Source organism: Phacochoerus africanus, chromosome 5 (assembly GCF_016906955.1).
Source record: "Phacochoerus africanus isolate WHEZ1 chromosome 5, ROS_Pafr_v1, whole genome shotgun sequence".
Taxonomy (NCBI): Eukaryota; Metazoa; Chordata; class Mammalia; order Artiodactyla; family Suidae; genus Phacochoerus; species Phacochoerus africanus.
Genome location: NC_062548.1, coordinates 9,032,127 through 9,046,908, shown reverse-complemented (window position 1 = coordinate 9,046,908; position 14,782 = coordinate 9,032,127). Strand labels below are relative to the sequence as shown.

At 53.1% G+C, this 14,782-nt stretch overlaps 1 protein-coding gene across 4 annotated transcripts; it reads left to right on the top strand.

Annotated features, from left to right (window-relative positions):
• The first annotated feature begins 4,156 nt into the window (after positions 1–4,156).
• LOC125127098 (paired immunoglobulin-like type 2 receptor alpha) lies at positions 4,157–14,355 on the top strand. Of its 4 annotated transcripts, XM_047779661.1 has the most exons (7): positions 4,165–4,382; positions 4,697–5,080; positions 7,809–8,015; positions 12,619–12,649; positions 13,514–13,563; positions 13,769–13,849; positions 13,971–14,092. In XM_047779661.1, the coding sequence occupies exons 1-6, from the start codon at positions 4,319–4,321 to the stop codon at positions 13,822–13,824; spliced, it is 792 nt and encodes a 263-aa protein (XP_047635617.1). In that variant the 5' UTR covers positions 4,165–4,318; the 3' UTR covers positions 13,825–13,849; positions 13,971–14,092. The 4 variants fall into 4 exon arrangements, with proteins under 4 accessions (XP_047635619.1, XP_047635618.1, XP_047635617.1 ...); XM_047779663.1 differs by lacking the exon at positions 12,619–12,649 and having other exon boundaries at positions 4,157–4,382; positions 13,971–14,355; XM_047779662.1 differs by lacking the exon at positions 13,769–13,849 and having other exon boundaries at positions 4,164–4,382; positions 13,971–14,093.
• Positions 14,356–14,782: the final 427 nt, after the last annotated feature.

The window sequence follows — 14,782 nt, the reverse complement described above, 5'->3', positions numbered from 1 at the left end:
ATGGGGTCTGAGCTGAGACCCAACACCACAGCAAACATTTGCATGTGATGTGACCTCAGCTGAAACTCATAATCTCACTTGGGATCTGAGTCTCTTCCTGCATCAAATGAGGATCCAGAACCCTGCTTACCTCCTGGGGTTGTTGGGTGAGGTAATATTTTCATACATAACCTGGATTTGGTAAATCAGTGCAACCACTATGGAAAACAGTATGTAGGTTCCTCAAAAAAACTAAAAATAACTACCATGTGATGCAGCAAGTCTACCCATAGGCACATATCCAAAAAAAAATGAAAACACTAACTTGAAAAGATTCATGCACCCCAATATTCACAGGAGCACAACTCACAGTAGCCAAGACATGGAAGCAACCCAAGTGTTTATCAACAGATGAATGGATAAAGAAGATGTGGTACATATACATACAGTGGAATATTACTCAGCCTCAGCATAAAAAAGAATGAAATTCTGCCATTTGCAACAATGTGGATGGACCTAGAGAGTGTTACACTCAGTGAAATGTCAGAGAGAGAAAGATAAATACTCTGCTATCACTTACACATGGAATCTAAAAAATAACACAAATGTATATAACAAAACACAATTAAAGGATTAAAAATTAGGAACCACTAGGTAAAAATAGACAAGCAACAAAGATACATATATATGAGTAATAGTAAGATGCACAGACATGAAATTGACTATTACAAAGGTGGCAGTTTATATTTACAAATCCATAAAACCAGAGGCCAGACACTCCAGGCAGGGCCATGTGTGGAGGCACCAGGATCAGTCAGGAGACAAAAGGAGGGAGGGGGGAATGTGGGCAGGAGCCTTTGCTGTAGGGTCGATGAGAAAAGCAAGGCAGAATCTACACCTTTACTGCAATAGCTTTATATAAAATCTTGTTCTTGGGTGGTATAAATCCTTCCATTTTGTTCATGTTCAAAGGTGTTTTAGTTGCTCCTTTGAATTTCCATAGGAATTTTAGAATTGGCCTGACAATTTCGTAAAAAAAAAAAAGAGTACTGGGATTTTTGGGTGAGATTGTATTAAATCTACGGATTAATTAGGGAAAATGTGACATCTTCACAGTATTGAGTCCTCTCATGTAACAATGCATATCCTTTTAAAATTTCTGTCAGTACTGTTTTGTAGTTTTTCGGTATACAACTCATGCCATAGTTCCTCCTAAGTATTCCGTTTTTGATGCTATTGGTTTCATTTCGATTTACAGTTTCTTCTGTTAGTGCAGTCGATCCTTGAACAACATAGGGGTATGAGGAGGCCAACCTCATGCAAAGTCTAAAACCTGGATGGAGTTCACAGTTGGCCCTCCATACCCACAGGTCTGCCTTTGCAGGAACAACCAACTATGGCTTATGCACTAGGGTTCTATCCATAGAGTGTAAAAAATCCTCTTAGAGTGGACCCAAGGAGTTCAAACCCACGTCACTCAAGGGTCATCTGTACATAGAAATACAATTGATTTTTGTATACTGACCTGGTATTGTGCAACCCCCGCTTAACTCACTTAAGGGTCTAGTACCTGCTTGGTAGATTTTTTTCTTTTTTTGGTCTTTTGCTAGGGCCACACCTGTGCCACATGGGGGTTCCCAGGCTAGGGGTCCAATCGGAGCTGTAGCCACCAGCCTACGCCAGAGCCACAGCAATGCGGGATCCGAGCCACATCTGTGACTTACACCACAGCTCACGGCAATGCCAGAGCCTTAACTCACTGAGCGAGGCCAGGGATCGAACCCACAACCTCACGGTTCCTAGTCGGATTTGTTTCCACCTCGTCACGACGGGAACCCCCTCTGCTCATGGTTTTTGTTTATTTATTTATTTATTTAGTTAGTTAGTTTTTTTGCCATTCCTTGGGCCGCTCCCACGGCATATGGAGGTTCCCAGGCTAGGGGTTGAATCTGAGCTGTAGCTGCCAGCCTATGCCAGAGCCACAGCAACGCGGGATCTGAGCCACGTCTGCAACCTACACCACAGCTCACGGCAATGCTGGGTCCTTAACCCACTGAGCAAGGGCAGGGATTGAACCCACAACCTCACGGTTCCCAGTCGGATTTGTTTCCACCTTGCCACAACGGGAACCCCCTCTGCTGGCATTTAAATCACTGAAATCCAGGCCATCGTCCTCCACGAAGCCTCCTCTGTGAGTAGAGCCATAGCACCAGGCAGATTTCCAAGCCTTCTCATTCTTTCCAGGGGAAGGAAGAATGAACAAACCAGGAGACCACATGCCACCCCTGAGCAGAAACTACACTTCACAGTTCCTAGCCTCAGGGGGAGCTGGTCGGGTCCAGGGCCCTGAATATGACATGAAACGTGCCCCTTGTGTTTAGGGAGGCCTTCTGTGGAAGCAGCGGGGGCTACGGGCACTTGGACAGCAGGTGCTCTGAGAAGGTTACCCAGAGCTTGTTTCGTAAAAGTGCCGTGCTGCCCAAGAAAACGGGCGATGTTGCCCCAGGTGGGGTCCAGCCCCCTCCTCTGGAGGCCAGGCAAGGAGACGTTCCAGGTCCCGAGCTAGTGGAGAGAGGCAGGAGAGGAACACCGACGTCACCACACACGCAGGGCAGGGGCCCCCGGAGGCCCTGCCAAGAAACAGGCAGGTCCCTTGCCCACTTGGCTGCCCGACTTGCCAGCCCTTACCCATTCGACCCAAGCATTTTTGCACAGCCCAAAGGACTCCACGATATTAAGGATCTGGGCTTCAGTTTCCTCATGAGAAAATGGAGATAAAGATACATCCACCGCAGAGAGCTGGAAAGCTGACAATGAGAAAATGGATGTTTGAAACCTGACTCAGATAAAAACATTCCACGAAAATATGGAAACTCCCTTCTTGGGCCTGGGAGGACAGGTGAGAAAAGGTGAGGCTGAGAGGGCAGGGCGGTGGGCGGTGGGTGGGAGGCAGGGGGAGGATGCCTGGCTGGCCATGGGAAAATCACGGGGAAAAAACTATTAGAATTGCAGGAAAAAACTGAGAAAAGGCCAAAGGAAGTTGTCAGTGGACTTGCTTCCGCCTCTAGAAATGAGGCCACTTCTTCTGATGCAATTATGGCCTCTCCACCACCACCACCACCTCCACTGCATGGTCCACTCAAGAAGCCAAGGCCAACCCCGGCTCGCAGCCAGCTCTGTGGGGCACCACAGGTCCCAGTCCCCCAACTTTCACCCCATCTACCACCAGTCACAGGCTGGCAGTGCCTCCATCACAGCCGGTCCCAGGGACCGTCACCAGGACGACACACAACTGCTCTGAGCCTTCATCCCCTCTGTCCAAAGAAGGCTCTGGACGAGCCAGGGTCTCAGCTGTGGATGAAATTCCCTGAGGAGCATTAATAAATACAGCCTCATGGGGCTCACTCCCCAGAGCTCTGCACTTAGAGATTCTGGGGTGCAACCAGGAGGAGGCATCCAGAAGAACCAGAAGGCTCTGTGGGCTCAGCAGCCTGGAGTTCGAGTCCTGGACCTACCACTTCAGAGCCCAAGATGTGGTGACCACTGTGGACAGAGGGCCCTGCAGATGCAGTCCAGCATCTGGGGGTGGAGGCGTGGCCTCCAGAAGACCCACTGGCTGGGGAGGTGGGCATGGGAGCCCAGCACCCACTCCTAACCTCAGGGAGGGGGTGAGACTGCACACAGGGAGCAGACCAGGGCGGGAGGGGGGCTGGCAGTCCTCGGTTCTGCCTGGGGACTGCAATGGGGGGACTGCCCTAGAGGGACTTCAGAGGAGCCCCTGCCTGAAGGGAGAGGGACCGGGAGCAGACTGGGTGCCCCCGGGGCCTGGGCTGGAGGCTGGGGCTCTGCCCACCAGCAGCCCCCTCCTCCTCCTCTCTGAGGGGCAGGAGCTGGGCAGAGACTCATGGCTGCCAACCCCTCCCTCAAAGAGCCTGAGCTGGTCCTGCTGCCAGTCCTTCCCCTGGGAGGAGAGAGACACAGAGACTGACTCCTAAGGTGACGCCGAGGGGTGGCAGAAGCAGGTGGCTAAGGGGACAGAGGACACGCCCCTCAGTGGGAAGATGGGGGCTGAGAGCCCTGGGTCATGGCTCCCTTTGCACTGACCACAGGGAGGACCTTTTGAAATACAAGAAAAGAAGAAGCAAGACTGATAAAGGAAGTGACGGTCGCCATGGGGGTGGGCAAGTTTGGGGAAGGCTGCCACCCGCCTCGGTCCTCTGAAGGAGCCTGGTCCTCCCTCTCCTGGGGCCCACACTCTCCCCAGCAGCCACCCCAGAGGCCTCTCCTCTGGCCTCGAGGGCTCTGCTTGTCTTCTCATCCCCGGGAGGAGAGTGAGGCCATGGGGCTGCCCCTGCTGCTGCCTCTGCTGCTGCCCCTGCTGCCACCGGCATCTCTGCAGGGTGGTGAGTGGCCAGAACTGCCCGGCTCTGCCCAGGACCTGGGGAGGGGCCGTGGCCAGCTGGCTGTGGAAGGGGTCCCCTGGGGAAGCCGGCCAGGCCTCCCACCCCCAGCAAACAAAGAGCTGGTCCCACAGTGCTGGGGCCCCCAACCCCTCACCTGCCTCCCTGCCCCAAGCCTGGAGAGGGGCGCATCCAGGCCGGAGGGCCAGTCCTACCATCTGTCACACTAATGCCCCTGGTGCAGGTGCCAGATGGTCTGGGGTCACCTTCACTGTCTCTCCTGGTGGCTTCAGAGTCTCTCCCTCTCCCTCCTCTAGATCACTGGGCACAACCATACTTTCAGTTTGAGATGAACCAGCCAACACAACTCTCAGCCCCTGAGGGTGGCTCCATCCGCATCCCCTTCTCCTTCGACTACTCCCTGGACTCAGGCAAGGTTTCCAATGTGAAAATATCCTGGAGATGGAAACGCTTCCATGGGGATTTCATCTACAAAACGACCCCCCGACTCATCCATAAGAACTTCGAGAACCGGCTCCTCCTGAACTGGGAAGAGGGTATGAAGAACGGCTCCCTCCAGATCTCGAACCTGCGGAGGGAGGACGAGGGTTCATACTTCTGCCGGGTGGAGATGATCACAGAGAAATACGGTGCACAGGAGTGGCAGTCCACCCAGGGGACCGAGCTCACGATCACACACGGTGAGTCCAGCTGTCCTGCCTGAGGCTCCTGGAGGCCACGGGTGCCTCAACCCCAGGCCTGGCCCCTCTTCCTGGCTCTTCTCGCAAACTCCTCTCCCTGCCCCTCCAGCTCCTCTCTAGGCCTCCGCCAACCTTCCCCTTTTCCCCTGCATCTTCCCCCAAGCAGGGCTGCCTTCCTTGCCCATCCCTCCCCCAGCCCCTCCAGATCCAGCCCCTCCCCCGCCCCGTCCCCGGCACCTTCCAGGCCCCCAGCTCTCCTCCCTCCTGCTGCCCCTGTCCTCGCCCCAGTCCTCCGAGTGGACGGGACACCTTCAGGATGCGGCTGCCTCCCCTGTCACGAGTTCCTATGTGGAGGCCCAGTTACCCCATGTCTGTGTCTCCCCCACAGCCCTGAGCTCAGCCTGGCACACAGAGTAGGTGCCCACCGGTGGCCTGAGGAGCCCCATCTCCTGGCCACTCCCCATCACCTGCCTTCCCAACCTCCCCCCGCTCTGCCCCCCAGAACACGGCCCTCAGCGCTCCGCCCCCAGCCCCCCTCTCCCCCCTCATCTCCTCTCCCCCGCCTCCGTCCTCTCTACCCTCCTTGCCTCTCACTCCCCCCACCTCTCCCTGGGTTGTTCTAGTCACACTGTCCCCCTCGTCCAGCCTGGCCTTGCTCCTCTGCCCTGGTCATGAAGCGGCGGCAGCAGCAGTAACGACAGCTCCCGCCGACTGCGCTCTGCGTCCTGGCTGGACAACAGGGGGCATCGCCCCAGCTAGCCTTCCCCACGACCCCCAGTGACAGTCGGCACTGCTGCCACCCTCCTGTTACGGGAAGGGAAAGTGATGCTCGCAGAGCAAACACCTGCCCAAGGTCACTCCTGGTCACTACTGACACCCCCCCCCACCACCCCCTTTAACCCCAGAGCCTCCTCTCTTAACCACTGGCTGCTCAGCCTCACCTACTGACCTGATCATCTATCTTGACCTATTTTAACCTACTAATGGACACGCAGCATTCACAGACCTGCCTCCCTTACTCAGTGGGCTATCAGAACTTGAACCTCAGTTCATCATTCTCCAGGGCAGGGAAGGGAGGGGTCTTCCCCAGGGGCAGGCAATAAGGGGGTGAGTCATCTGTGGATTTTTTAGAAAAACTAAGAACTGCCTAAATGGGTGTGCTTTTTATAATCACCTGTGCTGGCAGTTCTATACATTGTCAGGCCCAACCTGTTTCCTAAAGAAAAAGGGTGATTCTTTAATGGCACTGTGAAAGCAGAGGCTGCCTGGGGCCAGAGGAAAGGATGAGTGTCCTGGCCCTCCTGTGGCCCAGGCATGGTTCTGATGCCACAGCTCTGTCTGGGGAACTCTGCTCTGCTCTGGTGTTTGGTCCTAAAGGTTAAGACTCCACTGAGTCTCTAAGATCACGGCTGGTTGAGAAGATAGGGAGGTGGGGTGGGGTGAGGAAATGGATAAAAATTCTTTTTGACTTTCATCTGATCTGTCAGTACCTTTGTCTCTAGGACAACCTTTGGGCTTAAATACCTGCTCCCTCCCTAGCCTGGGAACCTCCATATGCTGCAGGTGCCACTCTAAAAAGCAAAACAAACTAAAAAACATTGTTCTCAAGAAAGTCATGAATGTCTCTGTTTAAAAAAAAAAAAAGAAAAGAAAAGAAAAGAAAATGAAACTTTAGGGCAGCAGGCTAGGGGTCAAATCGGAGCTGCAGCTGCAGGTCTACGCCACAGCCACAGCAATGCAGGATCTGAGCCACGTCTGTGACTTACACCACACCTCACAGCAACAGCTCAAGGCAATGCCAGACCTTAACCCACTGAGCGAGGCCAGGGATCAAACCCGCATCCTCATGGATCCAAGTCGGGTTTGTTACCTGCTGAGCCACAAAGGGAACTCCCAGGACTCCAGTTTTTTAATTTTTCAATTCTCAATTAAGGGATGGTCTTTACACTTTCATGACTAATTTCTACTAAAAGTGGACAATAAATTTGGTCCACAGTTACATGAAGATTTTATTGGAATTAGAATTTTTTTCTCCTTAGCTGAGTATTTGCTCAGTTTTTAAGGGTCCACTAAAGGAAAGCACATGCTGCTTGAAGAATTAAAAATGTTTTTAATCTTAAAAAAAAAAACCCTCCAATATACATTGGGTGCTTTACGGATAATTTCTCCTTTATCAAAACCATTGTGTATAAGGACGAATATTGCTCAGCTCCACCTATACGGGTCTCCAGAGCAGTCACATTCGTGGGGACAGAGAGCAGACGGCTGGGCACCAGGGCCCGGGGGAGCGGGAGGGGGGAATTAGTGCTGGATGGGGACAGAGTTTCAGCTGATGAGGGTGAAAAGTTCTGGAGACGGATGCCGGTGGGATTTGCACAAGAGGACTGTCTTTGACGCCACTGAACTCTACACTTCCATGCTGTCAAAAGGCAAATTTTATGCTATGTGTGTTCACTACGTAAAAAAAATTTTAAATCCTGTGATTCCGTTATTTCTACTTGTAGGTGATGAAATGAAGTTCTGAGTTCAGAGCACTGATCAGTGGCAGAGCCAGGATGTAAACAGTGAGGTGGATGCTAAGCTTCCAACATCTCCCCTTGTCCCGCCCCTCCCTCCCGGTGGGAGACCTTCAGACACTTGCTCCCCACCCCACCCCACACCCCCCAACGAGGGACCAAGATGTGACAGTTTCACCCAGAGAATCTGCCTATTTCTCATGTCTTCCCAGCTGCCAAGACGGCCACCCCGGGCCCCACCACTTCTGCCAGCACCACGGCCACCACTGCAGCTGACCTCTGGGACCTGGAGGGGAAAAGGAGTTCAGGGTGTTGGCTCCTGAATAAGGAAGCAGTGGTCAGGTTGGCCCTGCCCAGCGCTGTGCTCAAGATCGCGATTTTGGGACTGATGGTCTTCCTCAGGTGGAAGAGAAGCAAAGGTAGGTTGTCCGGGATCCCCAGTCTCTCCCCAAGATTCCTAACTGGGTATTTCTTTTTGCTTGTTCCTTTCTTTTCTTTCTTTCTTTTTTTTTTTTTTTTTTGCTCTTTAGGGCCACACCTGTGGCATATGGAGGTTCCCGGGGGCGGGGGGGGGGGGAATGTCTAATCAGAACTATAGCTGCCAGCCTACACCACAGCCACAGCAACACCAGATCCGAGCCACATCTGCGACCTACACCGCAGCTCACGGCAATGCCGGATCCTTAACCCAATGAGCAAGGCCAGGGATCAAACCCACAACCTCATGGTTCCTAGTTGGATTCGTTTCCATTGCGCCATGACAGGAACTCCCCTAACTGGGTATTTCTCAGAAGCTACCTGCATCAGAATGACTCAGGGACCTATTAAAAATGCCAGCGTTCCCATTGTGGCTCAGCGGAAATGAATCTGACTAGCATCCATGAGGATGCATGTTCTATCCCTGGCCTCGCTCAGTGGGTTAAGGATCCAGCATTGTCCTGACCTGTGGTGTAGGTCACATATGCGGCTCAGGTCCCAAGTTGCTGTGGCTGTGGCATCGGCCAGGGCTACAGCTCTGACTCCACCCCTAGCCTGGGAATGACCATATGCTGCGGTGTGGCCCTAAAAAGACCAAAAAAAAAAGATAAAAAATTAAAAAATAAAAATGCAGGTCCTTGTTGGGCTTGAGATCTGGGCTTGGGAATCGGCATTTTTTTCATGGTCTCCTCTAGTGGTATCTGTGCGTCACCAAGTCTGGGAACCACTGCTCTACACCAATCCCTCTCTCCAAATCTCATCAGTGTCCAGTTCTTTTCTCTCGATTGAATTTCTCATCAGTCCTCTCCTTTTGTTTTATGGGGAGGGAGGGTCTGCCCTGGGAAAAGGAAGGGGAGAGCAGAAGGGACTGGAAGTTGGCTCCACTCGGCCAGCTTGGGTGGGCACTCACTCTCCAGGGCTGGACTTGCACCTGAAGATGCAAAAGGAAACAAAGCCCAGGTCCTGCCTTCAAGGAATCAAGGGACGGGGATGGGGAACTGCGAGGAACAAATGACTGCTTGACTCATTTCGGAAGAGCTATCAAAGGCCGAGGGGAAGGGTGGGTAATCAAGGAGGACTTCCCAGAGGAAGTGACACCTGCAAGTGTCTCAAAGAATGAAAAAGAAAGCCAGTCAAGTGCTGAGCATGGAGTAGGAGCCACTTTCCTTGCCCTGAAGGGAAACCACACGGGCAAGTGCAAGTAGCTCAGAGCTGCGGAGGAGGCAGGAGATGACAGGAGAAGACACTGCAAATCACGTCCCAGAGGCGACACGAAGCAGGCACATGGCAACCTCAGCTTGGCCTGCAGATACACAGTCTGCAGTGAGGGGCTGGAAGTGGACCAGGCCGGGGTCAGTCTAACACTGGGGCTGCGTGGGTGGAAGCAGAGGGCCAGATCCTGGAGCGTTTAAGAGGGAAAACCCGCAGGACTTGGTGGTTGGACGGATACATGGGTGATTCAGGAGCAGAACTAAGCCCCATGCTTTCACCCATGTTGGGTGAAGGAGGCCACAGTGAGACCAAGTACATTCAGGGGCCTAGGAGGTCACAGACCACGACCAGGAGAGGAGGGTGACTCCTGAGTTTGGGACATTTTCTATTAGTGCAGCATCTGAGTCGAGGTGTCCACCAGAGATGGGGAGGTGTACATTTCCAGCTGAAAGAGAGGGCATCGCTAGAGGCACTAACTGTTTTTGCTACACCACCCTCCCAAGGCGATTTCAAATGACTTTAAAGGAAATGCCCAGGAGTTCCCGTGGTGGCGCAGTGGTTAAGGAATCCGACTAGGAACCATGAGGTTGTAGGTTCCATCCCTGGCCTTGCTCAGTGGGTTAAGGACCCAGCATTGCTGTGAGCTGTGGCCTTGTTCGCAGACACGGATGGGATCCCGTGTTGCTGTGGCTGTGGTGTAGGCCAGCGGCTACAGCTCCGATTTGACCCCTAGCCTGGGAACCTCCATAAACTATGGGAGCGGCCCCAGAAAAGACAAAAAGACAAAAAAAAAAAAGGAAATGCCCAACAAGAGATAATTACGACTCTCAGATTCATTAAAGCACAGGAGTGAAGAACAGAGAATCTGAACTGCCTGCAGTGAAATGTGCTTCACACCCTAGCCAGGCAAATGAGCTCCGAGACAGTGATCCTACTAGTCCAAGCCTCCACTTCCTCCGATTAATAATAGCACTTCCCCGGGAGTTTGCATAACAATGAAACACAAGGCATTTAGAATAGATCCTGGCACAGAGTAGGAACTCGATGACCTATTAAGCTACAAAAATTTAAGCGATGCAGTACTGGCATATGATAAACATGGCACACGTAACATGTAAAGCAATGCAAGAAACAAGAAAACCTCAGCTATCAGCAGGACGAAAACAGATCCAAATACATGTGAGAATTTAGTCGAGTAAGAGGTAGCATTTCCAATCCATGGGGAAGGAGGAGTAAGTCAAGACATGGTGCTGGAACAAAGGAGCAGCCTCTGAGAAAAACAGTGTTATCTCCCTACCTCGTAAAGCAACAAAATTAATTCCACGGACATCAAACATTCAGATGAGGAAAGAAAGAATTTGGGTACCACAAGAAAGCATGCGAGACTACTTTATAACCATGGAGTGGGAGGATGACCCTAAGCAAGACATAAATCCCAAAACTCATGAATAAAAATACTGATACAGAAAAACTGTTTTCTGGAGTTCCCACCAGGGCACAGCGGAAAGGAATCTGACTAGGAACCATGAGGTTGAGGGTTCAATCCCTGGACTGGCTCAGTGGGTTAAGGATCCGGTAGGTCGCAGAAGTGGCTCGGATCTGGCGTGGCTGTGGCTGTGGGGTAAGCTGGCGGCTACAACTCCAATTCAACCCCAGCATGAGAACCTCCATATGCTGCAGGTGCGGCCCTAGAAAAGGCAAAAAGAAAAAAAAAAGGAAAGAAAGAAAGAAAAATTGTTCTCTTAAATCTACACAGCCACCAGGGTTGTGTCCTGAGAGTGAGGATGAGGGCTGAAGATACAGAGAAAACGTGACATAGGCACTGAGGAAATGCAAGATGGTATTTGTGGATTCAACTCACATAAGAAGCCACATGTGTAAAAGTTATCTATCACTGCACACGGTTCCACCTTCCCAGCGGTATTTGACCAAGCAAGTTTAGAAACCCTGAGGAATTATTATTTAGAAGTTGTGTCCAGGGGTTCCCTTTGTGGCTCAGCAGGTTAAGAACCTGACTACTATCCATGAGAAAGTAGGTTTGATCCCTGGCCTCACTCAGTGGGTTAAGGATCCATCATTGCTGCAAGCTGCAGTGTAGATTGAGGATGTGGCTCAGTTCTGGCATTGCTGTGGCTGTGGTGTAGGCTGGCAGCTGCAGCTCCGATTTGACCCCTAGCCTGGGAACTTCCGTATGCTGCAGGTGCCGCTCCCCCCTCCTCGCCCCCAAGAAAAAGTTGTGTTCAGCTGCTACCACCAGAAAACAGAAGTAACCATGGGTTAAATAACATAGAGGGTTTTATTTTCTGTCCTTTCATCTAAAAGAATCTGGAGGCAGACAGCAGAGGCCACTGTCCATATGCACTCAGGCTCCCACCTTTCTGCTCACTGTCCTGGCTACTGGCATCTATTCTGAAGGCTGCCTCATGGTCCAAGATGGCTGCTGGGACTCAGGCCATTATTTCTGAGTCCAAACTGGAAACAAGAGGAAGGAGGAAAGGACAAAAAGACTATGTCCCAGCTGTCTGTCCTCCTTTTAAAGAGCCTTCCTAAAAGTCCTACCCCCAACCTCCCCTTATCTTATTGGCTAGATTTAGTCATAGGTCCCACATCTATCTGTAGAGGGGCACACGGTCAGTCCAAATAAAATCAAGGTTTTGTCATTTAAAACATGAGCGGATACTGGGTCAGCAAAGAGCGTTCCCTACTTTAGGACACATCCAGGACTGGAGACGTGTTAGCTAAGTGTGGCAGAAGGACAGAGGAACAGAGGAGGTTAGGGAGCCAGGGAGAGGACATAAATGGAGACTAGAGGGCTCAGTAGGCAACCTGGATAACCTGGAAGAAAGTAGATCATTAGGGACAAGAGTTCAGTGAGGTCCAGCACAGGTCTAGAGGGATGATGACACACAAAAAAAGATGGAAGGAAAGACAGGTGTCGTTAAACAAAAAAAACCAAAACCCAAAAACCTAGCCTTACTATGTCAGAGATCTCAGTCCCAGTGATTACAACTTTAAAAATCCAGGGTGTGGTTGAGTAGGGCACAGGTCACTGGAGCTGGGGGGATTGGGGAGGGGGCACCGAGCCCAATGTGTCAGACAGTGAAGGGGCAGAGGGTGATGCTTTCCTGATTGCTGCCGAGGACAAGGCAGGACAGGTATGGGTGGCCTTAGGGTGCCAGCTGGGTCCGGCTCTGAGTCCCAGGTCCTTCCCAGGTGGGTTTCAGCAGCTCTGGTCCCTCCAAGGATGGACTCAGAGTGGGACGGGGCAGGGCAGGCAGGGAGGGCACAGGCCTCCGTGGATGGCACCCTGACAGGCTGTCCGTCCCCCTGCAGGTCTGCAGACTAAAGCCAGAACCCCCGCCAGGTGAGCACTTGTCCTCCAAGGGGTGGGGCGGGGGGTCTGGTTTCGGGAGCCTCTCGCAGCCACTGCCCTCCTGGCCGCTCCATCCCCTGACCGGCCAGGCCCTCCCCTTCCTGAGCTGCCACCTCCTTAAGAAATCAGGAGCAGTGCACCAGCACTGTCACTGGTGCTGTCCCGGAATGGCTCCCCTTGTCCTCCTCTGGTCCCCGTTTCTAAGCTTTCCTCCCTTTCCATCCTGGTTCTCTCAGCCTCGAACGTCACCCCGCCTGGACACACCCCTTCCACTCCTCCCACTCTGGTTCCTCCCTCCTGCACCTCTTCTAACCTGTCCCTTCCCCCTGTGTCGTGGCAAAGGGCCTCTTGCTTTCCCGAGCACGCGCCCTCCTCGCCCACCCGCCCTTCTCCTCTCCGCCCCCTCCCTCCACCTCCACACTCTTCCTCCTCACAGCCCCTCCCTCCTCCTCTCCCTCCTGACTCTTGCCAGCTGCCCTCCTCCCAGGATGCTGCCTCCTCCAGGGACCCTGGCCTGAGCGCCGCCCACAGACCCGGATTAGCTTCCTGGGTTTCATCCTCCACTTGGAACCGAGGCGCTGCAGCAGAGAGGACAGCAGCCCCCCCACCCCATTTCTCCTCCCTGTGCCCCTCAGATAAAGCCATTTCCCTAGAACAATCCACCTTCAGTCAGCTCACAGGGACGGGGCTACACCGCAAATGGCCCCTCAACCCCGGCCTCAAACCTCTGCCCTCATCTTCTCAGTCAGTCCAGGAGGTCACAGAGCCCCCCACAGAGAGAACCAGCCCCAGGCGGGTGTGAACTCTGTCCTGCCCAGCCTCTAACCCCTCACACACCCTCCTGTTCCCATGCAGAGGATCCTTCCAGAACCTGGAGGAGAAATACCAGAACATTGGGAACAAAGGTAAGTCCCGCCACCATGCTTCCTGCTCTCCACCTGGGCCTTCCTTCCTCCCCACACCCCCTCCCCACACACCTGCCCTCAGCATCCTCCTCTCTCCCCTGCCTCACCCACCTTCCCCCAGACGACCTCACCCCTGGAGCCCCCTGCCCATTTCTCTACCCTGCCTGCCAGCCCCCCTGACCTGGAGCTTCTTGACTGGTTTTAGAGCAACAGACAGACCCCGAGGAGTGTCATAAGAGAAGCAGCTCAGACCTGGCCTGAAATGTTACAGGGAAGTCTGGAGAAGGTGGGGTGGAAGGAACAGAGGGACTGTGGTGTGGGCAGGGCACTCGGCATAGGATCCCTGCTCTGAGAGGGGACAGCCCCCACCCCCTGTCTAACCCCCTTCCCTCTCCATTCTCACCCAGGATGATGGCATCCTCTATGCCTCCCTCACCCTCCACAACGTGCCCTCCCGCCCACGGGGGCCCCCAGCAAGAGACCCTGTGCTCTGCCCTGAAGACCTAAGGACTGGGACGAGTGATGACCTCCTTAGGGTCAGCCGTGCACGGGAATCTCACTTCCCCATAATCACAGCCACACACAGACCGCTCAGAAGCCAGCAGGTGCCGAAGGCCACCGAGGACCTGAGCACCTACCTGCTCCAATTCCTCTTTGACTTCCCAGCCCTTGACCACACGAATAAAAGTACCTGTATGATTTGACCGATTGCATCTAAGGAGAAAGTGGTGTCACCCGTAACTTCTGTCCCGCTGTCCAAAAAGGAACCATAATATACAGCTCACACCCAGACCCCTGCCCTTGTACTTTTGCTCAGTGACTGCTCAGGCCAGGGACCAGTACATCCCCAGTACTAGTAGCCCATCTGGAACCCACGTCTGCCCTCCTGATCTGACCATTCTACTTCCCTTATGATAACAACCAGCAAGTATTGTGTTTTACAAGCACCGCCCCACGTAAGCATCATCGACAGCCCCATATGGCACTGGATGTGCCCTTGGAGGCAGGATAACAAGGACCTGAACAGGTACAGGGCCTTTCCCAAGGCCACACAACTAGTAAGTGGCTGAGCCAGGATGGGACCCCAGAGCCGCCCTCTCAATGTCCTTCTCCCGGGACTCGGGTGTCATCACCTTCCCAGGTCCCCATACTGACAGGCCTCCCACGAGAAAGAGCAGTGGGCTACAGTGACACGGAGGAGGACGGGAAGAAGCCAAGA

Excerpts from the sequence above, each read along its gene's own strand:
- LOC125127098 (XM_047779663.1), top strand. The coding sequence starts at position 4,319 with ATGGGGCTGCCCCTGCTGCTGCCTCTGCTGCTGCCCCTGCTGCCACCG. Across the intron at positions 4,383-4,696 it reads ACCGGCATCTCTGCAGGGTG|ATCACTGGGCACAACCATAC; the intron begins GTGAGTGGCCAG and ends TCCCTCCTCTAG. Across the intron at positions 8,016-13,513 it reads CAGGTGGAAGAGAAGCAAAG|AGGATCCTTCCAGAACCTGG; the intron begins GTAGGTTGTCCG and ends GTTCCCATGCAG.